General features: G+C 40.2%; 1 protein-coding gene across 1 annotated transcript in view; it reads right to left on the minus strand.

Moving 5' to 3' along the window:
* Positions 1 to 2,249: 2,249 nt before the first annotated feature.
* wdr7 (WD repeat domain 7) overlaps positions 2,250 to 21,035 on the minus strand; it is a 71,208-nt gene continuing 52,422 nt past the window's right edge. The window contains exons 6-11 of the mRNA XM_085794244.1: positions 16,439 to 16,556; positions 15,260 to 15,409; positions 14,696 to 14,778; positions 12,982 to 13,081; positions 6,272 to 6,376; positions 2,250 to 2,949 (exon numbers count right to left, since the gene is read on the minus strand). Coding sequence (XP_085650370.1) covers positions 2,746 to 2,949; positions 6,272 to 6,376; positions 12,982 to 13,081; positions 14,696 to 14,778; positions 15,260 to 15,409; positions 16,439 to 16,556 — 760 coding nt within the window. The 3' untranslated portion in view covers positions 2,250 to 2,745. The remainder of the gene's footprint in view (positions 2,950 to 6,271; positions 6,377 to 12,981; positions 13,082 to 14,695; positions 14,779 to 15,259; positions 15,410 to 16,438; positions 16,557 to 21,035) is intronic.

Here is a 21,035-nt window from a genome sequence, read left to right on the forward strand (position 1 = left end):
TGACTGACCCACTGAACGTATCCCTCCACCAAGTTTGGTGCAAATCAGTTCAGTACTTTTTTGTGTTATCCTTCTAACACACACACACACACACACACTCAAACATAAAGCTCCTTGGTGGAGATACTGGCAGAAAACTGTCACTTCATAAATATCATATCTGTATACATACATGTACATATTCTCTCTCTGCATAAAACTCTGAGCAATAAAACTTCTTAAAGCAGTTAAGGTTTAATGTGCAAAAACAACAGGTCATAGTGTACTGACACACCGACGCCTTCATGAGAAGATGAACTAGCAGAGGTCCACAGAAAAACACCACTGTTACAGCTGTGTTGTACGTAGCATTCCCCATAAGAGGCAATGGGTACGGTTAGCGCCCGGCTAACGGGCCAGAAGGAATGTTAAAAACATTTAAGAAAAGAGTTACAGATTTATTTTAGAAGTCAGCAAGAAAAATAAATATTTAACTGTACAATAGATTCCTGTGAGCAGCTGTGATAGCATGTGGCTGCTGCTGTTTTCACCTCATGTCTGTGAGTTGTGTGAAACGAAGCTCGCGCCTTGTGTTAGGTTGAAAATGCTAAATGGAATACTGTGATATTTGTTCAGGTGGTAAGTTAAGGTTGGAAGAAGACTACGCCAGTGGATGAGAAACCAACCATCTCATGCAAAGAACTAGTTAGTGCCAGGCAGACAGTCACATTAGCCACAATAAATACACTAAACTGCATAACACCAGGTCACAGCACACAGCACTTCTGACTGTATACGCACATTTATATCCAGAGAAACCTTCCAAAAAGTAGATGGGTGCAAGAATGTCATAAGAAGAGAAGCCTCTACATCTACCAGTCTAATATGTAGCATCATTGTCTGTAAAGAAGCACAGAACCCCCTCTGAGGAAAGTTTAACATCCTGAGTGAGATGGGGACAAGTCGGCCCAGAGGGACGTTGGACCGACATGTGGTGAACTACTGAAGCTGTTACTGAAAGACTGAAGCAACACAAAACAACTGTGAACAAAGCTGACTACATGATCGAATTCAAGTACAAAGAAGCCACTAAACAAAGAATGTTTAAAGGGATATTTCAACATTTTGGAAAATTCTCTTATTGCCATAATCCCTATGGTCATAGAGTAGGTTCATTCCCTTTAATTGTTGGTGCAAGCTGTTTTTAGATGAGCGGTGAGCTCTGGCGTACAGTATTTCCGCCTTTCTCTCATCAAACTCATCAAATACACAATCCAACAACTCCAAAACGCTCTGGTGGACAAGTTGTGACCTGCACATTCACCATGTTATGAGATAATAATGGAACGTTACCAGACAGAGTTTTTGAGGCAAATGCGTAGCCAGAACTACATTCAAGACATATTTCATAGTGTGGTGAATGTGCAGGTCACAACTTGTCCACTAGAGTTACTTGGAGCTGTTGGATTGTGTATTTAATTTGATGAGAAAAACATGGAAATACCGTGTAGCTCACGTCTCTGCCCCGCCAATCTAAAAATAGTTTGCACCAACAATTAAAGGTAATGAACCTACTGCTATGACTATAGGGATTATGCCAAAATGTTGAACTATCCCTTTAAGTCCCGTATTTGCATTTCTGATGAAGCTGATTCTATTGGCAGTCAGTACTCTACCATTCTTTGTAGTCTATATTGTCTATATATCCCACAACCCCCCAGTGTTGCTGCCATCCACCTTAAATGTGACCAGAGTAACCATAGTTACTTTAGTTGGGGTGAATCCTCCTCATTGAGTCTCTACATATCTGTGGTGACTCACTGCTGCACCTCCAGCATCTCAAGGTTTACTGGACCCCAGCTTTTAGGACGAACGGTCTGAAGTGAGAATGTGTGTTTAACAGATAAAATACACTTGGGTGTAAACACATACACACACGCACGAATCTGTGTGAAGCTTGCGGAGGATGGAAAAGCCTCCGAGGTGTCACAAAAGTAAAAAGCCGAGCACCAAAGTGCAAACACACACCAACGCACAAATGTGAAAAGTGTGTACTCGTCTGACAGAGTTCAGAGCGTACCAAAGCTTTCAAGAGAAGAACAGTCGACTAGAAATGATTCATTCCAGCTGTGAAAACTAAACAGGATCCACTCCCAAACAAACTTTAATATAAAAAGCAGAAAATGAATAAAATGCCAAAGATGAATTGGTTTTTCAGTCGTATGTACCAGTCCAGTGTTTCTGTAAAGTAAATCCACAAACGGCTCCAGTAACTTCCAAACATTTAATAGTTAATTATTAATTAATACGATTTTCATAATCAGTAAACTAAAAACTCTGTGGGATCCAACACAGTGAAGATCTGTGACATGCAACAAATAAATAGGAATGAGACGAAGGTGTGAATGAATAAAATACATCAATGCAGTCTAAAATGTAAACAAGGCTTCTACCACGGCCCTTAAACACATCACTCAATTATCTCCAAAGAATAATCCAGTCCAAACCGGGACCAGAAGTCTTGATACTTCACCTTTGAATTAAAACCACATGAGACTTGACTATCAGCCTCCCTCATTTCACACTCTCTCAACTGACTGACTCAGCAGCTCAGGAAAAATTCTGGGAGCTAAAATGAAAGTGACCAGTTTAGTAAACTCACGCTACAGCTTTTCAGATTCTGCCTCAGAGGAGGAAAAAAAATGTAAAAGGCGCAGAACTGTCCGATAAAAGAACAGAGATACGACTGAGAGGTGAGGATCTGGTTTAGACCATGAAGCGGTGCTCTTTGCCGTCATGGGCCATCAGGATGACGTTGCGGTTGGAGGTCCAGATGAGGCGCGCCAGCTTCAGGTGGTTCTGGGAGCCCGGGGACGCCGGCTGCACCGGAGGAACCTGGTAGGTCTTAATGCAGCGGAGCTGAGGGGCCGAGTTCAGCATCCCGATGCTGCCCAGCAGACTGGTGTTCATCTGAGGAGGACAAACATACTGGATGTAAATCATCCATCTGGATAACCATCTTAAAGGGACAACGAGGAGTTTTGGAAAAGCGAAGCGTTTTCACACCACATTTATGAGCCTCCGCGCGCACCGTGAAATTCTTTGACCGGCCCAAGACGGTCTCATGTTTTCATTCATCAAGAATTAAAGTCAGAGGTTTGAAGACGATCAGATACTGTCGTAGTTACGACCATAAACGGCGATTCGGCGGCGTTATCGTCATGACTCGCCGGGCAGCGTCCGCGAAACCGAAAGTAAGGAAACGCTGGTCGGCTCGACCAGCATTTCCGCCACCACGTATAATAACAAAATAATGATAGAGACAAAACGATATATTTATCGAAAATGGAGCCATTAACAAGTGTGGGTAGCGGAGATTCATCCACATTAATATGAGACTTTTTTATTGTCGCGGAATTTTTCCCTTTAAAGATCAGAAACACTGGTCAGGTCCAACTGTAACTAACTTTATAAAAAGCTGAAAAAAAACCCTCCCCCTGAACTATTGAGATTGTTTATTTGCACTACCGACTGACCACCTTAATCCACCTGCCACTTTACTTATCTATGTTTATACTTGTACATGTTCTCTGTTGTATTATGTCATTGTTCTCTGTTGTATTATGTCATTGCCCAGTTCTTGTTGCTGTCCCCATGTCTTTCTTATGTGTGTACAAGTGAGTGCATAAACCGGAGTCAAATTCCTTGTATGTCTGTACATCCTTGGCAAATAAATCTGATTCTGATAATCGATCTCTGTACAGCTTCGCCTTTTCTTCTCTCTCTTTCTTCTCCTCTTCCTTCCCCACTAAATTCATGTATTTATATATGTACCACATAATTTCTTTGTATTTGTATGCGCTTGTTTTTTTATTTACCTTTTTTTTTTCTTATCTCCTCTCATTTTTTCTCTATAAGAATCAAAAATTGTATTGGTAACTATGATTAACTTGATCTTGTCGTATCAGTCCTGTATCATCTTTGTACAAAGGAGTATTAGGGCCAGCCCAAAAAAAAAAAACAGCCAAAAAAAAAAAAAAAATCCGGCGCAAGGGAAAAAAGCAAGCAAAAAAAAAAATCCGGCACAAGAAAAAAAAAAGTCAGGTGAAAAAAAAAGCTCCATGACAGCAGGAGAGTGACAGACAGGCTCTTGTAGTAGTATTTGTAAATACTACAAATAGGCTACTACAGGAGAGGAGGAGAGGAGATAGGCCTATCCTGTATAGTATTTGTATTTGTAAATACTACAGGAGGAGGCAGAGACCTGGATCGCGGTGGTCTAGTCACAGAGGTGTCTCCAGTCACGTTTAATCACGCTAAACGTTAGCTCATATATATCTCTATGTAACTTACTGTATAAATGATTGTGTGTGTGTGATTGTTTGTTTGTTTGTTTTTTGGTGGGGGGGGGGGGGAGTAGGCCTACCGCTTAAGTTTTCTTGTTTTCATTGTCTTTTTTTTTTTGCCTGACTTTTTTTTTTTTACCTGATTTTTTTTTTTTTCTTGTGGCGGATTTTTTTTTTTTTTTTAACTGATTTTTTTTCCCCCTTGCGCTGGATTTTTTTTTTTTTTGGCTGTTTTTTTTTTTTTTTTTGCTGGCCCTAATACTCCTTCGTATCTTTGACTCTCTGGCTGCCAATAAAAGTTTAAATGACAAAAAATAAAAAATAAAAAGCTGAACAAAATGGATAACCACATATCTGCCTATATTAACCAGCAGGAAGCTGTTTTTTTGTTTTTCAGTTCATACTATCATCACATGATGCATATTGAAAGATTTGCAATGATTCAACAAACAAACAAGGAAAGTGAAAGCTGAAGCCTAATCCGACATTAATGAATAAACATGTTTCTAGCATCAAACTGTTTCCATTCTGAAGTACATCAGGGCCTAAGATAAGACTTCTCTTTTTTAGTTTACTTGCATTATTTGTAAGATCAAAATGATTATGAATAATAACAGAGATCAGAGGAATCACAGGTGAGTAGAAGTCTTTATCCAACTGGTGCCTGTTATTGTGGAGCACCATACAGTAATAACAGGCACCAGTCAATACCGTCAATATTTGCAGTTAATAAACATTTTGGTGAGAAAACCTTCATCACTACTTCCTGTTAGTGATGGAATGAATCAATCCTCTGAGGAAATGCTGAGTTTAACTAGTGAGGCCAACAGTGAAGAAAGCAGAGCTAGAGAGAGAGAGAGAGAGAGTGTGTGTGTGTGTGTGTGTGTGTGTGTGTGTAGGAAAAACACAGCAAGGAGAAACTCTATCATTTCCTGAGACGACACTGCCCCTCCCTCTCTCTCTCTCTCTCTCTGGAACACACACACACACACGCTGACCGACAGAGCGTCTGCCAGCTCATTACCACAGCAGCCGTCTTGCCGGCGCGCTAGCAGTGGTTTATGCTTACAGTAATGCCATTAGTGTGTGTGTGTGTGTGTGTGTGTGTGTGTGTGTGTCTGCAGACAGTCGTGTCAGAGGTCGTAAAGACCTTTCATTCAAAATAACAGTTCTGGGAAGAAGATAAGAAATTCATGGTTGTGTATGTGTGTGTGTGTGTCATGTTACTCTGCATTAATATTAAGTTAGATGTTTCTAGAATACATTTTTACGTTTGAATGTATCAAATTATTACAAACAAGGATCAAAATGTGTAATAATGAATAGGTAAATAATAAATTAATAAATAGATGTTATTTTTCATGTACAGCTGGATGCTCATGCGTACATACAACCTTTAGTTTGTAAAAGAAATGTGTAAATACTTAAAATTAAAAACAAAAATGTAATTAAATAGTAAGAATGATCTAGGCCTATTCATTAGTAGTTTGTTAATAATAATAGTAGATTTTGCTATTGCTATATGACTTAAATTAGCATGAAAAGCTGTCAACTCAATGTAGAAGAAACGCTGCTGGTTCAGCATAAAAGCTCTGCATGCTAACAGGTAGCATGCTAACAGGTACGTCTCATTTACTGCTATGTTTCCTGCCTTATTTTAATAAGTGGGGAACATAGAGGCCTTTTTCAGGTGAGCGGGGAACATAGGGATGACCCAGAGTCGCTGTAGCCTCCAGAAGCATTAGCCTCTTAGCCTTGTAAACACAATAATGGCTGAAGCTGTCGACAACAGGGATAAGTAAACAGCTATTGCTATTGTTAGCTGTAGCAAAACTTACACACAGCTGAAAATGTGACATTTGTCTTGGGCGTGAACAGTTGACTGGTTTGGTTGGTTGTCAAATGATGTCTTTACGTGAGTGTGTGTCTGTATTCATGTCATTTACCTGCCAGAAGGAGATGTGGCTGTCAGCGTTGGAGTACGTTGCCAGGTAACGGCCGTCCGGTGCAAAAGACACAGCTGTGATTGGACCCTTGTGACCGTGGATGTTCTGCAGAGAGAAAAAGAGGGAAGGTTTTTCTTTGAGACCGTAACAAAAATCAGGTTCTGATTTGAATTTCTCCATTTGCAGAGCGTGGTGTCATTTCACCATCCATCATCCATCCATCGGCTACACTGCTTATCCATGCAGGTGGCCCATCCCAGCTGACGTAGGTGAAGGTGTTCACCTGGACAGGTCACCAGAGCCACATATAGAGACAAACAACACACACACACACACACACTCTCACATTCACACCTACAGGCAATTTAGAGTCTCCAGAACTCCAGAAGGAGCCCAGGAAGAGACGCTGCTTAGTTACCACTGCACCGCACTGCATATGAATCATTAAAAGTGATAAAGTCAATACTACAACAACAAGACAGTACAACTGCCATAACTAAACACATGTCAATACACATACAGTACTGCACTGGGAACAGCCTGAACTCTACCTGCTTTTTTTTTTTTTTTTGCCATCATTTAAAGGAAGAGTCTGTAGGTTTGTTCGTTGCAGTTTGTAAACACAACATTCAGCTTGGGCCCCTCCTCTCAGACTCAACAGCTCACACCCCCTGACAGCAGCTGTTTACATTGTTTACAATATTTATTCGATACAAAAAAGAGAAATTTCCATGCCTTTTTTAACTTGTAGTTTTAAATTACTAACATTTGTTTCACCTCAAAAGTAGTCTGCTGTGCATATTTAAAGTTAGAACCATATAAAACAAAAACAGCACCTTGTAAAAAAATATTATAAAACAAATGCATCTGATAAATCACCCATCTGCTTCTTGTTTTTTTCTGGTTCCACTTGTTTTCGCATCGGGGTGATGTTGCCGTAAATGTGTTGTCATGTTTGTTGTATTTCCACCGATGGTGTGACACTTGCGAGTCGCGACATACCGTTGTATTTTTGTCCACGAGGGTCATACTTAATACGAAAAACTACGTAGTTCCAAACGCCAGATCTGAAGTATGGTAACTGCTGATCGGCGGGCGCTAACCCTGGGCGGAGAGGGATACGTGAGTTGGTTAGGTCCAAATGAAAACTGCGTTTTTCCTGCACGTTGAAGGGCTGGAAAAAATTATATTATAGCAAACAATGGAACTGTGTATTTTTTTTTCAGGTAAAACCTCATTTGGGCCACGAAAATAGGCCGTTTCTTTGGGTCTGTTCACAACACTGTATGTTGAACATCTCTGGGCAGGGCTATGGGCTGGCGTTGCTAACGGGAGGAGTGCAGAGAGTCTTCTACTGCAATTAAAGTACTTAGGGGCTATTTGTAGATCATACAACCCCACTTTAAAAAAGAGGAGTCAGAGACAGTGAACAGGGGACAAATGAAGAGTCTGGTTGACAATAAGTCAAACCAGGGACTCACTGTGTGGACCCTAACCACTTGTCTAACAGGCTGTCCTGTTCACAGGGATGTGGATGTGGATGGGCAGCAGTTGCTAGGTAGCCGTAGTCACTTTTATTGGTTGAGTGGTTTATTGTTTGTTACTAATGGGCACAACGGGATAAAAAGTGTGTGTGTGTGTTTGTGTGTGTAAAGCAGCGTCACTGACATTTTATAGATGAAAATCTGAAAAACACACAGAGTATCTCCAGCTCACGGATGATTCCTCATCACACACAGCAGCTGAAATGAGAACAAACAAATTCTTCTGAGTGATGGATTCGAGCAGCTCCAGGTCCGAACCCAGACTGCAATAAATTCTCTACTGTAATTAAGACGAGATGAAGAACATATTTTGGTCTTTGTTGAAATTTTATGGCGACGTCTCAGGAAAACTTGTTTTGCGGCGATGCTGCCCAGATTTTCCTTGACAGTAAGTGTTTGGTTGGGAGGAGATAATTCCATCAGATGAGGGGCAGCTTCTGGTCCAACAGATGCTGCCGTTCGCCTCCAGAACTCAGGGGACAAAATAAAGCGACGCTGCGCCACGTGTAACGCAATAAACTGTCCCACCAGATGCAGGATGTGTAACGCAATAAATGCCCTCCCAGAAATCCCCGCCCCGCCTCCGCCTGCGACTGGGATTACAGACTCTCACCTCCAGATAAGATTAAGACGCGTCGCCTCGGGCGCCCAGGCCCTGAAATAATAACCCGTCTGTGGCGATTAAAGCAGAGAAAATAATGCAATGAAATAAAAAAAATCTCATCTTTTTAATTCGTTCTCTCCCTCCTCCTTTTTTTTTGGGGGGGGGGGATCCTATTAGATTCCAGCAGTGTTGGCCACCTCAAATATTTTTTTCCTACCCTCTATCCCGTCTCCCCCTCTTTTCATCATCCCTCCCTTTCACCTCCTGACGAATCCCTTCATTTCTGTCTTTTAGCTTCTCTCCATCAGGCTTTCTCATCTGTTATTTTCTCTTTGGCGAGATCCCAAATCTCATTTACCATTAGCACTGCTGAAGGTACAATGATCACAGGCTGACAGAGAGGACACAGTCTGTCTGCAAACATTCATCAGCTCCAACCAAAGAGCAGTCGCTTTTAAAACCTCCGTCCCTCAGGTATTAACACAACTTATGACCCAAAGAGACTTTTTGGACACTAAGACAAGGGACTGAGCAACTCACTCATCCACCTGAGTGACAGCGAGATTCATCTACTGATCCTGCAGCTCCTCAACTTCTGACTTTGGATTTGAAAACATTTTATTCTTAGTGTCTTCAGAGTCCAGTGAATAGAGAATTCAAGTAATGATCCCTCAGGTTCCTATAGAAATTTGAGCATCAGTCACACACAAAAACATGTCTTGCTAACACAACTGGCCCATCAGGGCCCCTGGTTTAATATTTAATGTGCTATATGTTTTTAATAAAGGTGATGACAGACAATATGTAAATGTTCGGTACAGTAAGCACACAGATGAACGGAGATAAAAATGTGAAATATTTTAAAACAAAATAATACTAAAATTAAACACCGACATATTCTATAATATCAATTTTACACTTAAAGGTATAATGTGTAGGAATTATCCCCATCTAGCGGTGCGGTTGCATATCTGAACGTATTCTTGATGTTGCATTCAGGTGAAATCGGGCAGACGTCAGACAGACAACAGATGCTGCATGTTACAGGATAAACAAGCGTCTATGTAAACAAGTGGTCCGTCAGCACGAGGCAAAACAATACAGGCGTGACAACATGTTGTCATGGTGATGTCGTATTGTTTACCTGACCCACGTTTTACCGTCTTTCTCTCGTGGAGTAAAATGACATCCGGTTGGTTTGCCGACGGCCGTCTGCCTGACTGCACATGAATGCAACATCAGTGCCTCCGTCCTTCCTCACACTACACAGTGGTGACAGTTTTAAAGGGACAACGAGGAGTTTCTATTCGGTTATAAAAAAGTCTCACGTTAATGTGGATGAATCTCCGCTACCCACACTTGTTAATGGGCCCATTTTCGATAAATATATCGTTTTGTCTCTATCGTTATTTTGTTATTATTAGTGGTGGCGGAGATGCTGGTCGAGCCGACCAGCGTTTCCTTAATGAGAATAACGCAGCTGAATGGCCGTTTATGGTCGGAACTACGACGGTAACTGAACCTCTCTGAACCTCTGACTTTAATTCTTGATGAATGAAAACATGAGACCGTCTTGCGCCGGTCAAAGAATTTCACGGTGCGCGCGGAGGCTCATAAATGTAGTGTGAAAACGCTTCGCTTTTCCAAAACTCCTCGTTGTCCCTTTAACAGGCGCTACCTGGAAAACTTTCTCCCTGAGCCGACAGCTCAGCTGAGTTTCCGTGGTTACCTGCGGTCACGCTGCCACTCAACGTAAAAAATGGCGATGCAACATGGCCGCCTCGGTTCGGTGCGTCGCCCACTTATGTATTTGTAACGACTTGTAACAACTCATTCTAAGGTACGAGAAAGCTTTCATTTGTATGTGGGTGTGATTCCACTTCAGTGAAATACGTATTTATGAAAGACATTTTTGATTTTTGATAATAAAAAGCCAAACATGTTACATACTGGAGCTTTAACACAGGAACGATCCAATTAGAGCAGCTTGAGTCACCACATTCATGTTCAGTTCAGAAACAGAAGAGAAGCACCCAAAGACAGGATGCAGAGATCAACTGCTTAATGTGCATCAAACATTGATGCTTTCATATATATTATAATCAGTCTCGCGTGTGTGTGCGTCTGTGTGTGTATGTGTCACGGTGGACTGCCAACCAAATCAATCAGCCTATCAGAGAGCAGTGAAGCACACTGAAACCATTTATAACACTCAGTACTTCAATACACCTGACGCCTGGGGAGTCCACTGTGTGTGGGTGAGCTCTATCTATCTATCTATCTATCTATCTATCTATCTATCTATCTATCTATCTATCTATCTATCTATCTATCTATCTATCTATCTATCTATCTATCTATCTATCTATCTATCTCTGTACACACACATACACATATCCTAATGTGCTATCTATATGTGGATAGTTGGCACATTAGTAGACTTAGTAGAGTCTGTTAAAGAGGCAGAGCAAGCAGGTGGACACACACACTGACGCACACACACTCACGCATAGAGTAATGCAGCTAACAAAGGAGTGTTCACACAGGCTGATCAAAGCTGTGGGCAGATGGTCATGCAGGGACTAGCTAGTTACGGCTGGCCGGACACACACACACACACACACACACACACATACACACACGCACGCACACATCTCATCTCCTTGCTCTCCTGATACTTTTCTTTCTGCACCTTCATTCCTGTTTCATTTCTCACCTCTTTATGCTAATTCTGTTATGCTAATTCTGTGGTGATAGATAGATAGATAGATAGATAGATAGATAGATAGATAGATAGATAGATAGATAGATAGATAGATAGATAGATAGATAGATAGATAGATAGATAGATAGATAGATAGATAGATAGATAGATAGATAGATAGATAGATAGATAGATAGATAGATAAATAGCGCCTGTTAAAGGGACAACGAGGAGTTTTGGAAAAGTGAAGCGTTTTCACACTACATTTATGAGCCTCCGCGCGCACCGTAGAATTCTTTGACCGGCGCAAGATGAACTCATGTTTTCATTCATCAAGAATTACAGTCAGAGGTTCAGAGAGGTTCAGTTACCGTCGTAGTCCCGACCATAAACGGCAATACGGCGGCATTATTCTCATGACTCGCCACGAAACCGAAAGTAAGGAAACACTGGTCGGCTCGCCCAGCATTTCCACCATTAATTAAAATAACAAAATAACGATAGAGACAAAACGATATATTTATCGAAAATGGAGCTATTAACAAGTGTGGGTAGCGTAGATTCATCCACATTAACATGAGACTTTTTTATAACCAAATAGAAACTCCTCGTTGTCCCTTTAAAGCTGATTTTCAGTCCAACTGTGTACAGCTATGTATCCACATCTCTCTGAGGTGGAGTTAAACCCTTACACACAGTGAAAAGTGCTCTCTTTAACAGTCATAGACACACACTGACAATGGGTCAATATGATAACTTGGTGAAAAAGTAGCATGTTGCTATGCCTGATGATCAGAATGTAACGTTGCCGTGTTGTTGGCAGGATTGTTTGGCCTCGAGTAACAGACAAAAGGAAGTTAAGAGGAAGCAGCAGGATCAATATAAAGAACAATAACTAATCAAACCTAAAGATACCATGGTTATTTATAAAGACGATCTTATATTTGAAATAAAACACTTGAAAAGGTTCCAGCAGCACACACACTCGCACGCACACACTTCCTGCAAAGTAATCATCTATTAAATGTTAATGATTCCAAATAACACACAAAGGAAAGTGTCTTTATGCCATCCACACAAACACACGCACACACACACAATCAAACTAGATGTTGGGTGAACAGGGGCCAGTGCCGTTATCAGATATAAATGACCCCCTCCACCAGACTAGACTGCTCAGGTTACTGCAAATCAATACACAACAAATTACCAACACACACACTCACACAGAAATACACACAAACACATAAAGGCAGGCAAGCACATACAAACACACACACACACACACACACACACACACACACACACACACACTCTACACAATCACACACACAATCAAAGGTAAATGTGTGCAAAGACAAAAACATGATTAAGAGAGTCATCGCTTCATCATTAATCAATTGCTGAGGGAAAAAAATAAGTCTGGGCGACAAAATTCCCTCCCTCCCTCCCTCCGTCTGTCTGTTCTCCTCCTCTCTCATTTCCCCTCATTTATACCCCTCGTTACTTCTCTCCTCTCCTTCCCTCTCATAGGAGGTAGTCAGTCATTTTCATGGATGGATAGAAAAACTGGACGATGTGTGAGAAACAAATGGTCAGAATAAAGGAGAGTTAGACGGATGAATCCAATGATTGATTATCAATCGAAGATCAAAAAAGACCCAAGAATGAACCAAAATATGGAGAAATGGAGAGACTGATAGAAGAGGCTTTAGAGGGACTGGGAACAAAGATGTAGCACTTATTGGATGGATGGATGGATGGATGGATGGATGGATGGATGGATGGATGGATGGATGGGACACTGGGACAGAACCACAGAGCAGCTGAGGTGAACAGTGGGAGCTTTTGAACGAACCTGGCATTTTCCAGTCCGAACGTCGTAGAGAGCCACCGAGCCTTGACGGGCTCCCACGGCGATGCGGTGACTACGGTCGCAGTATCCGACCATGTAGAACCTGAGGGGACGGACCACAGAGACATGTTAACATTTAACTGGGCGTTATCCAGAAATACAGGTGCATCTCCATAAATTAGAATATGATGGAGGTCAGCAGTCTTCTCCATGATAGTGGAGCTACTGAACCAGACTAAAGCTGCGTTCGAGACAAGTCGGAACTCGGATCTTTCCGACCTCCTACTTGAAAAAGTGCAATCGAACACCACCTCAACTTGGAGCTCCCACCAATAGTGAAAGTTTACTCTTTTTCTAATTGGTTAATTTTCTGAATTTTGTGTTTCATTAAATGTAAGCCATAATCATTACAATTAAAATAAATAAAAACATGAAAGATTTCAGTCTGTGTGGAATGAATCTATATACGAGTTTCACTATTTGAACACAAAAGCCAAATCACCCTTTCCCCCAAAGAGGAACTATGTAAGTCTGGTCACTTTTCCTCTGTGTTGCTAACCCTCCTATAGGCCATGTGCATTTGTTTACAACAAAGCCGGCGAGAAATCAATAGAGCGGTGGATAACATTATCTATCATATACGATGTTACGGCGTGTATATTTGTGTAGTTCAATTTGTCATAAACAAGAGATTACGTGTTACGGGGCGCAGAGACAAGAGCTGGGACACCAGGGCAGTGGCACTGATCTTGCAAGTAGGGCTAAACGATTACTTTCCTCCCGATCAACAATTAGATTTGATTACCGTAGTCAAACCACACATTTTTCGACAAATCTAGTGATTATTTTTTGTTTGAAGATTATTAATTTACAAAAACACTGTGGTATGCCATCTCCTTTTTGCAAAGGCAGCAGATAGGGATGCACATGATTAACCATTTAACGATAACAATAATAACTTTGACTGATTAATACTATCGGTTGAATTATTAATATGATTTATTAGCTCCTTATGTTATCAATTAGAGCGTCCACTTTTGTTTGTGAATGTTAATGTCTGCTGTTATTACTCCAAAGCTGTTTAATTAAGGTAAAAGTTAAGCTACAAATCCTGCATAGTTCCTCTTTAACCCTGCCCAAAGAAGAACCAGGAGCAACTGTCTGAAGATCAGAGAGATGTGGGCATGGACACCTGGACCCTCCAAACAAATAAAACAACCTGGAGTCCAACATGGTGTTTGACCAGAGGCGCAGGTACAGGTCAGACACTGTCTCACAGTATCTGAGACAAGGTGGACTGTAACATCCAGAACAACACTGCACAGCAAGTTGGGAGGAAATGATGAGACTTTAAAGTCTCTGACAGGGAGGGACAGTTTGGATTTAATTCATTTAGCAAAGAAAGGACAACATTTAAGGAGACTTAGAATGAAGAATGATGCAAAGCCCCAACAAACAGCAGTCTGTGTGTGTGTTAGTAGAAAATACGATTGGAGACAGATACATCAACACATTCAGAAAATATATTAATATATTCACACATTCACAGATTAAGCTGCCACATGGCCTGATCTGTCACCCGTGAATGGACCCCTGACCTCTGACATCAGTGGTTACTCCGGGGTCAAACTGCCTTAACTCCTCCCTCACTAACCTTATAAGGAAATGTAGGGGTGGGGTGGGGGGGACTTGTTAACACACTTGTATACACACGTACTTGCAGATGGCAGGGAAACACTCCTGTAGTCCCTTCTTCTTCACCAGAGAACCTTCAATACAGTACATGATGATATCCATCACCTGAGGGGGGAGGCAGAGAGCATGAGTCATTTAGTCACTCAAATCTACGGAAGCTGAGAAGTATTGTTTATCCCATTATCTTGAGAAAACAGAACTTTGTCTCAAAATAATAAGATAATCATTCTCTTCATAATTATTTTGTCATTTCAATACAACAGTCTAATTGTCCATCTATCGCAATTAAATTAAGTTGATATGTTGACATAATGCAATCCATTTATCCTGAGATATGGAAATAATTATGTCATTATCTCAAAATAACAGATGATTAAGCTTAGCTCATTATCTGGAGACAACAAGATACTGAAGCCTGACTATAGATGATCATTTGGCGTTATTGGAACCTTTTTCCCGTCCTCTCATAGTTATGTTTGAAGTAAAAATAAAAATAAAAATGTGGGGGAAAAGTATTCCTGTATTGCCTGGAAAACACTGTCTGCTTCATTATTAGTAATGTAAAATATGAAATGTGGTTGTTTACCTCCACCAGTAGATCCACTACGTCTCCAGGCATCTTCTCTATCAGGATGTCGATCACTCTCAGTATCTCAGTCTTGGCTCTGGCCAGAGTGGTGGTGTGGACGTTCTGCTGCGACTGAGAGTTGGCCTGCGCTGCGTTGAATCGATGAACCTGGGAAACAACAACATATATATATTTTTATATGTGCATTTCTCTTTCTACTGTGGAGAGGTGTATGTCTATAAAAACATGACAAAGGGAGACAGTTTAAATTGAAAGGCTGCAGGCTGACTCTCAGTAACACTTTCAGAGAGTTTCTTCAAACCTGGCAACACATTTTGATTCAGACTCAAAGATGAATTGATTCGATTCTGGTGGTCAAAGGTCAAAGGTGAAGCCATTATTCAAGATTATATAAAGTGACAATTTCACATAAAAAGTGCGTATTTTACACAAGTCTAGAAACACGGAAAGTAAAAGCAGAAAACCACGAGGAGGTCGTTCTAGCTCTTGATGATGTTGTTGATAAAGCAGCTGGGTCTTGTGATGGATAACAAAACTATTTTTGACTTGACATACAGTATATAGACTTTTTTTGTTACATTTCCTAAAGCATTTCAAGTCATATGAAATAGTTTAGTTTAGTTTTTTCATTCATCGAAAAAACAAAACATAACAATTCAAAAAAACAAACAATAATGCAACTCCCGAATGAAAGGGGGCAGAGAGAAGCAGACATACCCTTTTTTCAAGAAATCCTTTCACAAATTAGATAATATACTGTATGTATCTTGACAAAGAAGAAAAGGAAGAAGGAGAACAACAACAACAACAACAATGACAAAAGTAGCACAAAATAAGTTGAAGTAATGGCTGCAGACCTGCCATCTACTGTACACAATGTTGCATGGCGACAGTCTGAAACAAGTCGCCATGCAACATTTAATTTATTTTTAGTTTTTTTTATATCAACTGTGATCTTTTCTTTCAAGTATTCAATGTGTGAACACAAGTGACCAGAGAAGATCTTCGCCTTCATAAAACACTGTGAAAAATCAGGAACATTCTGTCTGGTCTCAATCTGAGCAGACATTTGATTTAAACATTTGGTTACTGACTGTTTTCATATTCATAATCGACAGGATTTTCAGAGTGGCTGTTGGTTTGTTTTTAGCAGACATTTTAAAAGTTTCATTTCACCTCTCTTGCAATAGTGGTGATGAAGGCGGGCGGCCGGGCAGTGGCGATCAGAGACAGGGCATGGCGGGCAGAGCGAGCTGAATCGGCCGGCGGGTTGAGAGGTAAACCCATGGTGATGCTGTGGAGACAAGGAGACACATACAGCACTGTAAGTCACTGAAGCATTTATAACCCAAAACACAGAAAGAGACAGGAGACGGGTTATCAAAGACAGAGAGAAAGAAAGTGAGTAGACGAGAAGGCACAAGAAACAGCATCACAGATGTATAAATACTATATTAATCAATAATTATCTATATACATTTTTTATAACTCATTTTATATTATTATGATTAACCCTCTATGGTACGCATTATGATGCCAGTGGAGGGGGAAATGTTTGGAGTGTTTTTATGTCTCAAAATAGACTAAATAAACATAATCTAAAGAAATTTTTAAAAATTATTTAATTTTGGAAGTTTTTGGGATTTGTTGACTGTAGGCAACATTGTACTATTACGGTTCATCATCTACTGTATTAGAAACACCAGTCTCTGTAGACTTTCCCCTTCACTGGCCTCATCCTCATCATAATAGCCTGATGTTTACTTTACTGCATCCAAAATCAAATTTATTAAGGATAAAAAACAAAATTATGATGAATTATATGTTTTTGAACATTATATTTACACCTAAACACACACTACCATAGTCTCATAATGCAATTTTGATTCCATAATGGTCCACTGTTGCCTCAAGGCAACATTGCAATTTTCTATAATGGTACGTTGTTGCTTTCGGGCAACAGGTGCATTTTAACAAGTTCCCATTATTTAATAAGTAAATAAATTGCATGGAACTATTAAAAATTTAACTTTACTAATCTATTAGTGTACATCTTTTTTTTCCAGATGAAAAAGGGCCAGGAAGTTATGTTTTCAGACCATTTTAGTGGAGCAAAATGGCAAACCTGTTTCCTTTGAAAAAGTCTGCAAAAAAAGGTTTCAGTATGGCTTCTTGAAAGTCATGTGATAAATTAAAGCATTGTTATTGGTTCTCTAAGGTCTCCTCTCTTTTTTAAAGTATTACAGCATTAAAGTGATTAATGGTATTGTACACTGTCCTGTATTACTAAAAAATTGTGGAGATGTGACAGGCCAAAAAGTGGTATGTTGCCTGAGGGCAACATGGTACCATAGAGGGTTAAGAGATATTCAATCTGTGTAAAAAGCAGAGGTATGACCTTCCCACACACTCATGCCACCTCAGGTTAGTCCACATTAGATGCTGGTTTATCTGTGACTGAGCCAAAACAAACGACAGTGTGTGTTGATGGTAATGAAGGAGTAGTAACAGTAATAGTAACAGTAGGCCTGACGGATGTTTCATACTGTTGCTTTAGGACTGTAATGGTACAGAGGAATCACGCTTGGATACACACATGATTAGTTATTAGGACACAGGCTGCGTGTTTTTATGGGATTTGTTGAAAATATGAAATAAATAGAATAAAGCATATTCATTCTTTAAAACCGATGCTTAAAAAAACAGCAGATGGAGGAAAAAGAGGGATAAATGGATGAGGTTAGAGAGAGAGGATAAATTAGATAGAAGTGAGAAAAGTGTCAGAGCTACAGAGAGATGGAGCCTTACTAATATATGGAGTGAAGAGATTAGCAGGCAGCTTATAATGTCAAGGCCGAGTCAATGGGAGCCATTCACCAGACGACAGCATAATGGACTCCCACAATGCAACAGGAATTAGACACACACACCCTAACAGCTGGCCACACACCCCTCTGAGCAAGCGTGAGTGAGTGTGTGTGTATGTGTGTGAGTGAGAGAGAGAGAGAGAAAGAGACCGAGCAAGGCCACCTTGTTAACAAATGACTCTGGGGATAGAGAGAGGGAGGGGTGCGAGGGAGGGGCTGATGGGTGAACGGATGGCTGCGCCGCACGATTCATCTCCTCTGATTACAGATCACAGCTACAGATCCTGTAATTAATACTGGTAATATATTGGCAATATATCAGCAATATTGAGATGTTTAATTCCATTCAGAGAGGTGGCTGTAATTGGAAACAGTCACAATGTTGATATAAGGCTCCGGGAGCGCAGGGAGCTAATTGTACTGAGAAGCTCCCAGGTTAATGGCCAACATTTACAACATGTAATGAAATAATCTGGATTATTATTGCAGTCACTGGAGAACACACATGTACGCACACACATTTGCACATATATATTTTCACTTAAGAAATGTGGAATGTGTGTGTGTTTGTGTATTTATATACTATACACACACACACACACACACATCTCAGCATCTCTATAAATTAAAATATCATTGAAATTTATTTCAGTAATTCAAATTAAATATAGTGATGATATATTATATAGTAGATTCGTTCCACACTGACTGAAATATTCCATGTCTTTTTTTCTTTTAATTGTAATGATGATGCTTTTAATGACATTTAATGAAAACCCAAATTACAGTAAATCAAAACATTTGAATATTGTGAAAAAGTTAGTGTGATATTTCAGTTTTTCTTTTTTCATTAAATAGCAAAAAATTCTATAATTTTGTGTTTGTGCTTTCATAAAGGGGTGCAGTGAGTAGATTGATGAGGGAAAAAAATGATTTCAACATAAAGCTGCAACAGTGTACTGTATACATTCTGTATACAGTGTGTATGTGTGTGTACTTTATATATACTACATACATGTATATATAGAGAGAGTGCACAATCATTTGAAGGAGAAAAACTGCAATTACAATGAATTACTGATCACTATTCAAAGTTCATTTTAAGAACCAGTTCTTTCCAGACCAGGAACTGTTCAGTGCCCACTGCAGGAAACTTGCATTATTCCTTCTATTAACCATGTTGTTATTTATCAAACAAACTTCTTACTGTTCAATACAATTAACAATAAGCTTTGTCATTCTGCCCTTGGTTGTACCTCTACATTGCTCACCACTCTATTACAAAAAACAGTCAGTTTTATATAGATGTCAGTTTTCCTGGCTGCTCCAAGGCCATCTAGTGGTTGTGTTATTCAGTATTGTGTCTATTTGTTGAGTAATTAATAATTGTGTTGTTTTGTTGTATGTTTTGTATTGCACGTTGGGACATTCCAAGGCCTTAATCCTTAAGGCTAGACTTGTTATATAAAGAGTATATACGTATCACTGAATTGTCTATGTACAGACAATACAATACTCTTTTTATTTGTGTTGCTTGACAGCAAATAAAACTGAGCACAACTAAACAAAACGCAACAAAACAATGTAAAGAAAAGCAGGGACGGCTGTGATGGATTATGAGTTCAGATGGAAATGGTTCAACTCTGATGCAGAGCTGACAACACACAAACACACAAACTCACACACATGCAGGGTTCAGTGTGTGTGAACCTGGCAACCTGACTGCACTCACAGCCAATATCACGCTGACATTATCCAGTCAATACTGAGTCACACACATAAACACACAGTGAGGATTGGAAGTATTGATTTTGATGTGTGAGGGAGGAGTGAATAACCTCAGTCACATGATGAGAGTCACTGCAGGAAGAAAAACCAACACTGTGTGTACATGCCTGGCTGTTTAAGGAGCCGGCGTAGCGGCTGCTTCTGCTCAGCTGCAGACCGACTCAACTAATGGACACACGGCTTACAGGCTGATCCAGATACAGCAGAGTGTACGGTCAGGGTTTATACAGGAATCTTGAAGTTAATTTTAATACCTTTTTAAGACTTTTTCAAGACCTTCTCAATATTTTTCAATACCTCACCGCCACTTCAAGCTGTAACCATTTATACTAGTGACACTTTTAACTTAACAGTTTTAGTTTGTGATAAAGACTATAGACCACTATGATACAACAGAATTCAAAATAGGCTAGGATAATAAATAAAAGGCAAAGTTTATAAAAAACAAAACAAAAAAAAACATTGCTCCACTCTCAAAAAACAAAAACAACAATCTTCTTTTCTTTTTTATGTACTGGTTCATCTTAGTTTTTTAATAAAATGAATAAATTCACACACTTTCACAATGTTTTTTAGGACTCAAACTCTTGGACAGCTAATTCTGAAAAAATCATGGGAATCCGAATCATGGGCGTGTTAGTGGGGGAAAAGGGGGCCTGACTACCCAGGGCCCGAGGAGGGAGAGTGCCCATGAAAATCCTGAAATTATTATGAATTGGGCCCTCCAATTAATTGGTGTCATAATTTATTTAAAATGTACTGATAACATGAGACTGAACTCTGTGTCACAGTCCTCCCAACATATTGGACATTCTAGGGGCCCCCTCTTGGAGGCACAAAAGGGTTTAGTCCGCCCATAAAGCAGCGACCGGCAACAAGTGTAATGTTAGTGAGCCCAGACTGAATGATCTGGAGGCTATAGCTGTCCTCATGCTGCCCAAAAAACATAAATCGGGGTATCAGAACGTTACGAGACAGAGTTGTTTTGAGGCAAATGCAGAGACTGCTTGCCGAAAAACTGCCCCGACGGGAACGTGCATCGGCGGCTTTGTATAAATCTACCTTGAAAACAACTCTGCGCTTCGTGCACTGGCATGGATAGGGGCCCACTGACATTA

Source organism: Trachurus japonicus, chromosome 12 (assembly GCF_045865225.1).
Source record: "Trachurus japonicus isolate A0001 chromosome 12, Traja_1.0".
NCBI classification, from domain to species: Eukaryota; Metazoa; Chordata; class Actinopteri; order Carangiformes; family Carangidae; genus Trachurus; species Trachurus japonicus.